Here is a 10,661-nt window from a genome sequence, read left to right on the forward strand (position 1 = left end):
GGTCATGGTCAGCAGGCCAGCATCCACCCTACCAAGAACCTGAAACAAAAACAGCAACGCTAAATATAAATCAGCCATTCAGCCTCACTCTTGTGCTTTTCTGATTGTGACTGCACTCTGTGGAAAAAGGTCAAAACCCTTCAGTAAAAATGATAGCCTCTCATGATGGTAAACTATTGAGTCAGCTAGTTGCAAGATGTTTTCTTATGGATAACACCTGGATTCAGTATAAAAAATAAGTAACCCTAATAGTGTTGTCAGCAAGGCAACACTATTAGTGTTACTTAACAAAGACAAGCTGAGCACTCAAAACGAAAGCAGCTGGTTGTTATCAACTTTGCTAGAAATTACATTAAAATAAAAATCATTTACCGCAGCAAGTAAGTTTTAAAGGATCGCTTAATGCAGTCCAGATTATGTCCTGTTTCTTTATTCAGTACAAAAAATGTTATCTTTAAAGATTGCCCTGTCATTACTATTGTCTCCATAATACACAATCCCACTGGATGCTGTGTGAAATGCAACTAAAAACAGAATTCAGTGATTTGCAAATCTCATATACCTATATTGTTTCACAAAAGAATATAGAAAACAAAAACGTTTAAACTGTGACATTTATCATTTCATGTAAATTCTTTTGAATTTGATGACATAAACACTTAAAACAAAGAAAGCTCAGACAGGGCAATTAAAGGGTTGTAAAAGTAAGTGGTACTAAAAAAAGAGACAAGCCGTAGGAACATTTTGCAACTAATGTTATGCTAACTGGCAGTTGATTGGGTTTATATGATTGGGTCTAAAAAGAGCATGTTGGAGAGGACGAGTATCTCAGAGAAAAAGTGTTCAGTAATCAGAAATCATGGACGCCGTGTCCTCCAGACTAAAGAGAAGACGGACAGTCCAGCTTGTTATCAAGCCTGCATCTCTGGAGATAGTTAAGTGAGTCTGATTAATGTGGCAGGAGGCGTCTCTTATTTCTTAATTTTACATAAAGTTTTCTAATGTATTAAAACTGGATTTTAAAGATCTCTAATTCTCACTCTGTCACTAACTGATCAAGTATTTATTAGTGTTTTTCTATCTACTCCTGCCCATCTGTTTTTCCCCTGAACTTCCTGTTCTGTGCTTTCTCTTTAACACTCTTTAGCACATGCGCATGCCCACACACACACACACACACATACATACAGCAGCTGTCAGAACACACATTGATTGGGTTTATAGCTTGTTAGGAAAGTGGAGATCATATTTCAGCTCTGCTCATTAAGAGTCAGCACTGATGTCACTTTGGCTCCTTTTTTGGTTACATAACACACGCGCATGCACGCACGCACACAGAGAGGGCTATAAAATTATAAAATGAATTGGAGCCAACCCTTAAACCATTGACTATACTGGCAGCTTTGTGAACATGTGACTGTAACATTTATTAGCATAAATGCACTCTCATGTGTATTACCGATTTCCATTCTTATTGCTTCTTGTGTGAATATCATCATCTTGATAAAACATCTGCCTAATACAGTAACATTAATGCAACTGCAGCATGATCTTATTTTGCACCTTATTAAGTTAACCAGCAGTTTTATACTAATTTCACAGTGTACAATTTTAATCATTTTAAGTCTGTCCAGCTGGACACAGGATGTGGCTATGAATGGTAAACCAAACAAATCCGAAACTTGAGCAATTCGATAAGACTAATGCAACAAAAACACGGAAAGCTTTGGGAACCTCTGAGAACTGGCATCACGAAGACTTTTAAGACCTCATCATGAGGTCAGTGGCTTTATAAAACTAGTGATGTGTCAGCCTTCGTGACATGTGTTTTTAGTCAGTTGTGCATTTTATCATAAGCATAGTTAATGGGGGTATTGTATTACATTTTGACTACGATTGCAGAATTACATAATCATTTGTTACTGCTCCTACGAGGTTCGGTTGGCACATAAAAACCATCAAAACAGAACTGACATGAAATAAGGGAATAACATTATTGCATTTTGGAAAACAGGCTGTAATTTGTGTCAGGAGCTGGCACTGCTCGAGTCACAGAGCAGCTGACCTAAGGAGAACAAAGTCGGCCGTCTCTTTATTCACTAACTGTGTTGTCATGTGGAGCAAAGCAGTTTGTATCTCAGTAAGATTTACAATCACTTTCTCCTATACACACACACAGAGTCTCCAAGAGCTGAGACAGACCACTAACCAAATGTCACATGACAGCCTTCAAAATAAAGCTCTTGCATAACCGTAAGGGCCTGGAAGCAGAGAGTCTGTTTACAATGATCCAGTCTGAATTTGGATGACTTTCTGTAGGCTTTCTTTGTGTGTGTGTGTGTGTGTGTGTGTGTGTGTGTTGTGTGTGTGTGTGTGTGTGTGTGTGTGTGTGTGTATTTGTCTGTATCTGTGTTTGGTCTCTATGCCCTCAGACGTTGCTCACATCTTTCATCTCACTGTCCTGATGTTCATCAGCTGAGCGTAACATCACAAAGCAAGCTGGAACACGACATCAGCAAAAACAACATGAACAAACATGTTAGTAGGCGCTGGTACTTTCTAACAAAGTAGTTGAGGGTCTGCTTATTTAAAAGTTAACTTAGAAAGTTAACTATAAACCTCCTTTTTGACAAAACACACAAATATAAACCACATGTTGTAAACGAACTATTTCATACTTCGGGGGTGTTAAACTCCCTTCAGTTAATGGGCCGTGTGAAGCTCAGTTTGATTCCATTAAAAAATTCCATAGCTTAGATTTCCTTTAATGTTAAGAAAGCTTGATATAAAGTTAAAGACACAAAAGATTGACTACACAAGATGCCACCCATCCAGGCAATCAACTCTAGAAATGCTTTTAACTTTCCATGCATTTTCTCACCCATACAAGTGCCCACTAGGAGTAGCAGTGGATTTTATTGAAAAACCCCAAAATATTAATGACTAATGATTAATCAGTGGCAAAGCTATCCAGTGGGCTTGAGGTAATGCACGCTTGACACCACTGGCCTGTTTTCTTGACTGCTTATTTAACTCAGGGTCATAGAGAGGCTGGGATCTAACCCAGCTGGCACAAGGCGAGGGCAGGAGGGTGCCAGTCCATCATTGGGCTAACACAAAGAGACTGACCATCACACACTCTCACCTCCACACACATGTAGACAGTTTGGAATCACCATTTAACCTCAAAAGCATGTATTGGGACTCTGAGAGGAAGCCAAAGAAAGCAATAATAAGTCATGTGCTGTTTTACTTTATGATTCTTAGTCTGTTTACACTGTTGTCAGTTTTATTTCCTGGCCTTGTTAGTTTGCATGTTCCATCCCGCCAAATATCTCAGCCGTGTGGTCCTTCACACATGTTTACAGATAGCCATCAGTCTCCTCAGCATATATACCTGAATTTGTTCTTCTTACCTGCCAGAGTGTGTTGTCTCCTTCAAGTTTTCCAGTATTCCTAAGGTTTTTCATGCCTTTTTGGTGCTTGTAGTTATTTTCTGGACTTCAGGTACTTCCTGTGGAGTTTGGACTTTTGTCAAACTCAAAACCGTTCTGCATTCAAGCAATGGTGCTAAAATGCTGCATGCCCTACTGCCCTCATTTCAAACATGCATGCACCTTAAAATGAAACCTCAGTCTTGTTTACAGCCTGTGGGAGTAGAGTTTATATACACACACATTCTCAGTCTGCCACTAAGCACTCAAACACAACATATTTTTATACCAAATATTCTTTATTTCTCAGGGTATAAAACATCTGTACAAATATATCAAACACAAACCAAAGCCCTCGGTTAAACAGAGAATTGTAGCAGTGTTTTTATATGCAGAGAAAATGAAAACACTGGCGCTTCACACAGGCTCAGTGGACTGGTTTCCTAAGAGAAGCTTTCAGCTGGTGTCTCATGTGAGTGAGCTCAGGTGTCCTCTAGGGGGTATCAACCTCAGTAAAACAATTGAACCTCAAAAATGAGACCTTCTGTTTGGCAATGCTTCTGTTTACACTCACATAATCACGTGGTGCAGTCTTGTGCAATCAGAAATTAGGTCAACATGGGCATTTAGTGCTCAGTTAGGTCTAAATGTGCATTAAGTTGCACATTTAGACCTAAAGTAAACAGAGGATCAGTTCTTGTTGTAGTCTGACTCAAACATTTTCCTATTGGATGACTTTAACTTGCTATCCAATAGCACTACACAAGTTACTTATTGATAAGTGTCCTCAGCAGGGATAATTAGGTCACTCTGGAATCCAGTTCCAGCACCAAATCTACTGCAATAGCTAAACTCAACCACATCTCTGAAAACTCATAGCTCAATAACACCTATAAAACTCCTGACTTTGGACCTGCTCCAAACACAGAACATTTCTGTCTTAGCTTTAGAAGAATACCAGCACACCACATGTCTTCTCTGACTGTCTTTAAACACTGCTCACTTCCCGAGACCGATCTGTTCTACATTGCAATGCCTTACATCCATCATACAGTGCAGGGTGCATGCTGCTGTTGAACACTTGGGGGAAAAGGGGGGAGGGGGCAGCTAAAAGAAGTAAAACTTAATCTATGCTGTTTTCTGGTAGCACAGTCAGTCTTACACATTAAAGGTTGTATCACATGACAGCAGTTTGAATTGTAATATCGTATTAATCAGTCAGTCATGAACAGAGTGGCATAATTTGCATACTTTATGGAATCAAATTTTAATGTATAAGGAGGAGAAAAAAATCATCAAGGAGGATTTATCCTCAAATCCAACTCAGACCTATGTAAGAATATGTTGATTTAATGTATTTCAGTAGGTATACTTTTTTTTTTTAAGTATATTTACTGAAAGACTGCAGTGAGCAAACATCCTACTTTCCAGAAAATTTAAACTAGGTAAAAGCTGATAAAGGGAAACACAAGCTATGATAAAGACTCTGCATGACCTTTAGCCTACTTTACTGCACCATCAGCCAAGACTGCACACAAACAGCAAGACAAGTAACCTATTATGCCTTTTCCCCTGCAAGAAACAATGCGTTTGCTATCAAGCCTAAAACACCGTGAAACAGTGAAACCATTCAGTCTCCACTGTAACATCTTCAATATAAAGCTACCAAGCAGCTCTAGTAAAACCCATTCTAAAGCTGATCTGTTTTGCTTTTTCTTATTTTCTGTTATACATCAACTGTTACACTCATGGATGGTCGTATTAAACACAGGCAAATTTTCAAATAATGACATCAGATATCCCTGTGAGCCCAAAGGCTGAGGCTGTTTTTTTACTCTTGGATCTTTATGATGTCACTGAGAGATGATGACTTTAATATGGTAATTTCTGAGTACAGAAGCTCCACCCACCTGCCAAACTTTTCAGACCTTCTGTTTACAAGAGGAATCCAAAAAAGGTTGAAAATACCTGTCAGTTACATCTTACATGGGCCTGATATCATTGTAACTTCACACATCCACAGCCTCAGTTATTTTTATGTCACTAACAATACAAGAAGGAAAATATGTCATTAAATCAAATCTTTTAAACAATTTTAAGACCCTGAACTTTAAACCATTTGCCCAGGCCATCCTTTTTGGTGCCTCATTGGTGGATATGTATGCTGGCTCTTGTATATATCTTTACTCTGTGCTGTTTAGAATCTGGTCTGTGATATGTTTTATGAAGGCCGCAAGCTGAAATGCGTCAGTCAAATAATAAATCTGTTTTTCATAATATAATTATCTTTTTTTTCTAATAAATTCTGACATTTAACTGGGAAGTTAGATAAAACTTCCAAATTTTGAAATGCAGCTATGACAGTGTTCATGTCTGATCTCTATGAATAATTGTGTTTTATGCTACAAAATGGCATAACAAACATTGTGCTCTTTCCTGTCTGCTGCAGTGACTTTAATACAACGGGCCTTTTTAGACGGAGACACTGAAGAAAAATAAAACAGACCCTGCTGGTCTGTGCTCTCGGTTTAGTAACTATGGTGTACGAAGGAAGGTGTGGCAGCTGAGTGTGTGACAGCCACATGTTTTCCATCTTCACTTTTGTTTTTATTGCTGCTTTACAACACATAAAGCTACATCTATTTGAGAGAGGACAGCCTGCAAGCACTATCACAGAAAACAGTAAACACAGGGTTGGCTATAACAGTGAGGGCAGAAAAACGGATGGTTAACATTGCTAGTAGAAAATTCAAACTTCACAGTCTTAATTGCATTTTAAAAAAAAGGTGAAGTCACTTTCTTTTTTTTCTTTTTTTTTGCAAACTTACAGAAACAAGCACATGCAAAGAGCACTGGGTGGGTTTAATTACATTACGTGCTCATAGTTAAGGTTGTCTGCAAAGATAAATCAAACCCACATCAAGCAGAACAAATATCTAACATCAATTGGCTTTTATTTGCCTGCCTTGCAGCTTGTGCCTGTAGATGATTTAGATTCGAATGTCTCAGTTTTAAACTGAATTCTTCATTTCCACGTGAAAAGAGCCACTTGAGTACTGCACTGAGCAACGTTTTCATTTGTGGAACAATGCGATCATGAATTACAAAATGTCCTCCTGCCCGATTAAGGTCAAGCACCAATCACCAGCACAGTGCAGAGATTTATATTTAACCACGCCACACTGGTACCACTCTATTTTAACAGATTGTTCAGTCTTTCAGTAATAATGGGGGCTAGATGAAGATGATAAAATACCACAGCTACCAGTGGAAACCCAAAGTGGGTCACTGAGCCCTGGATCCAGGTTGTATCTTCTTGACTAAAGATACAACTTGCTATTAGAGAGCAGTGGATATTCAGACATGCTTTTTAACATATTATGATTTTTTCTTCATTATCTGGCTCCTTATTCTTTGAAATCTCACTTTTGATCAAAGCACAAGAAGAAAGACATGATTGGCACCTATCCAAAACCTAAGCCTCACCGAAACTTTTTCTGTCAGGACACGCTGAAAACTATGCTTAATTTCATGCCAGATCTAACAGCATAATTGTCCAGATCAGCACTACAATAAAAAGGGAAAACCTGATCCAGGTTATAGACTAAACATGTGTGTCACCAGGAAATACTTAACAGTTTAATAAAGTTGTTTTTTTTTCATTATGAATAACAATGGCCCCAGTTATAAAAAGCAGCTCTAAAATTAACTGAGGGTTGGACTTGTTCTGACTATAATTATAGCCACTGATCATTGTCTGGGTCAGAAACTCCAAAATGACAACGTTTGGTCTGGTCCGGTCTATTTCAGTTAGCAGTTCTTTCTAATCATGGGCATCTGAAACCAGACTAAATTTAGAAGCAAGTTAAAAAAAGGACCAGGAATTGGACGCACAGTTTTTAAGCCACCAATAATAACAATTATATTCTGAAGACAGTCCAGTTCCCCTCCAGGGTTCGTAACCAGGCTGCATAAATCCATTATAGGTTGGATCTAACTCCAGAGAAAACACAGTTCCAAGTTCCTGTTCAAATCTGTACCAGTCTAATCCTGAACAATATTATCACATCTTCTGCTAGTCCCACAATAGAACTGGTTCATGCCAGTTTAATTCCAGGAGACACAGCACCACCTTCTCCTGCAGGGAGGCTCAGTAGTAAATCTCATCCAGAATCCAGAATGGGGGCTAAAAACAAAATATTTTACATCTGTGACACTTCCCAGCCGCAGTCCAGGAGAGGTCCTGTATCCGTCTCCTTTTAAAGAGAAAACCACCTTTCTGTGCTTGTCAACTAAAACCCAGCTGAATCAGACAAGAATAAAGTCTCCTCTAAGCCACACAACAGTACCTTCTCCACCACGACTTTGACAGACTTTTCATCTTGTCCGGTGTCTGTCTTTGCTTTTTTCTGCGTTTCTTTTTCCCCCTTTGGTGCTTATGGGAGCTGTAGTTCTGCAGGCTGGCCAATATGGCTGTGTCAAACACTTCCTTGAGATTTTTTTGGGTCAGCGAAGAGCACTCTAAGTAGGCCACTGCTCCAATCTCCATCGCACAGTCCTGGGCATCCACTGGGTCCACGGGTCTTTCACGGTACTTCGCCAGATCAATGAGGACCTAAAGAAAATTGCAAAAATATGAAATAAATATACTTACTAGTTTAAGCAAATAGCATCACATCACCCCAATACTATTTGTCTTAGAATTGCTTTTTATATTTTAATTGAGCCTTTTAAGGTATATCTGGATCTGACTTTAAGTTATATCTCTTTCCCCCTTGGATGCCTATTAGAGTCAAATCTCATCTTTATGGGGGAAAGACATACAGCATAAAAGTAGATCCAGGTGTGGCCCTTGTGGCTGTTTTAAAGTCAAGAGGGTGACTGCATGTTTACATGAGCACCAGCCTGAGGAGATCCTTCTCACAGAGTTAGTTATTGTTTTCCCTTTTCGGTCCTCTTAATCTGTATTGCCTGCTTTTAGTCTTCCTTTTTATAATTTTTTACATTTTTTGCCTGTTTTGTATGTTTTTCGTCTAAGCTCTTGTTTGTCTCTTTTTCTTAAATGAATTAGTCTTGTGTTTTTGCCAATTGCTACTTGCTGGAAATGGACTGACATTTGTACTGATCATTCAAAGTGCTTTAGACTACAACAGATATATATATATACCCAGCATCATCGAAAAACGTGTAAGCAAAAACGTGAAATCTACGACGGTCAAAACATGAAGTGGACATGAAAATGGACACGGTGAACCAGCGTGTTTATTACACGCTTTGATATCAGATTGCATCTTCATACTTTCATTAAGGGTAAATTGCATCCATGGTCAATTTTAGAATTGCCAGTTAAACTCACATATCTTTTTACTGTGGGACGAAGCCAGAAAGATTAGAATCTGACAACACTGACGTATAGCAGGAACACATTTGCAGGAACCTGCTTGCTGTAAAGTGACAGTACTGACCTCAGCACACAATCAGTTGAGGAGACAGGAAAGATGCATCTGTACAGGCTTTAGCGTTTTTATGCACTGGGTAAGTTGCACAAAAAGGTTTTATAATCCAAACAGCTACAGCCCCTGAGTATACATGCATGTGCTTTTTCCTACAAACACATTATGCAATGCCAAAATTGCATTTGATCATAATGTCGAAAGTTGCAACATTACCAACTTGTGACATTGCGACAACTCTTCTCTGTGGTCACAAAAAAACATCCAGACAGCACGGAGACTTGGACATTTACGAGGCTCCAGTTTGTGGTGCTGCTGAACGATGCTGTGTTTCTAATATTTACTCTACCCTGACTGATTTAAATGGAGCAGACAAAATGTATAAACCTCGACAGTGGTATAACTAAGGCTGCCAAAATGACCATAAAGGTGAATAAATATTTCTCTACAAGAGAATCAACACCAGCTGAACGTCATAACCTTCAAAATGTTACAGTTTAATTCTAGATTCACAACCAAGCTGTGCAATAACTATAATAACGCTTCCATTTAGTTTGTGCATGGTGTCATTGGTTTACACAATGATAAGAATGATAAGAGAGAGAAACAGGCAATAGAATTACATAAATTGTGATTTATGTACAGAATAAAAATCAACACCTTGACATCCTCTCTGAGATCACACTGCGTCCCGACAAGAACCAGCGGCGCAAAGGGGGCGTGTTTCCGAATCTCTGGTACCCACTTCTCAGGAACGTTCTGAAATGAGGCAGGGCTGACGACGCTGAAGCACAGCAGGAACACATCTGCACTGGTGTAACACAGAGGGCGCAGCTTGTCGAACTCATCCTGGAAAGGTTGTGAGAGACCGAGAGTGTTCACACAGAGATACTGTGATTCATCACTGCCTACCTCTGCTTCAAGGCAGTGGTTCTTAAACTAAAGGACGGGCCCCACTGCAGGTGGGATGATGAGGACTAGGAGTAACACAATGTTCAATTAATGTGATTTTGGTTTTAATATATAGCATACTTAAGCTATCATGCTAACCTTTAGTTTATTAAAGTTCACCTCAGATCCCGTTTTACTGTTCATGATAGATAATAATTGGTAGAAGAGTGTGAACTTTATTTCTGCTTCTGGGGTGAAGCCTATCAGAAAAAGTTTGAGAAGCACATTTTATCAAAACCTAAAAATTGTCTTTCTGTTTTTCCTTGATCTCCAACTTTATCTTTCCTCTCTCATTCAATGTCCCACTGTTTTTGAGGGCAGCTGATCATTGTAGTGATAATCTACCATATTATCCCAGCAGTGCACTTTTCTCTGGAAGTGCAGGTTTAACTTTTGTTTCTTGCCATTTGCTATAGAACCAGGGTGATTGTACAACTGATGATGCTACATGTCATTAATGTTTGTCTTCTCTCTCCCAGAGTTTGTATTTTCTGCTGTTTTGTTTGTCTGTTCCTCCTTTCTCCTTACTCTTCTCTTTCCCCTCATTCTTTATCTGGTTGTACCAGAAGGCTACCACTTTCACTGGCTACTAATCAGATCTAGGTTCCATTTTAAAATTTTTGTTTTAACCTTTAGAGCACTACATGGACAGGCCCCTCCCTATATTGCTGATTTGATTCACATATACACCTCTTCTTGTAACCTCCGGGGGACCACGGTGTTCCCCCACACTCGTTTCAGAGCTTGAGGGGACTGACCTTTCCTTGCATCCAGACTGTGGAATGCACTTCCTATATTTCTACAGCGTTCAGACTCTGTGGAG

At 39.2% G+C, this 10,661-nt stretch overlaps 1 protein-coding gene across 1 annotated transcript in view; it reads right to left on the reverse strand.

The window, feature by feature from the left end:
• Window positions 1-3,712: 3,712 nt before the first annotated feature.
• The window catches only part of rhoua (ras homolog family member Ua), a 9,932-nt gene continuing 2,983 nt past the window's right edge, over window positions 3,713-10,661 (reverse strand). Inside the window, exons 3-4 of the mRNA XM_005915088.3 lie at window positions 9,548-9,736; window positions 3,713-8,049 (exon numbers count right to left, since the gene is read on the reverse strand). Of these exons, the coding sequence (XP_005915150.1) occupies window positions 7,765-8,049; window positions 9,548-9,736 (474 nt within the window). The 3' untranslated portion in view covers window positions 3,713-7,764. The remainder of the gene's footprint in view (window positions 8,050-9,547; window positions 9,737-10,661) is intronic.

Source organism: Haplochromis burtoni, unplaced genomic scaffold (assembly GCF_018398535.1).
Source record: "Haplochromis burtoni strain Fernald_Lab_line unplaced genomic scaffold, NCSU_Asbu1 Contig_11, whole genome shotgun sequence".
NCBI classification, from domain to species: domain Eukaryota; kingdom Metazoa; phylum Chordata; class Actinopteri; order Cichliformes; family Cichlidae; genus Haplochromis; species Haplochromis burtoni.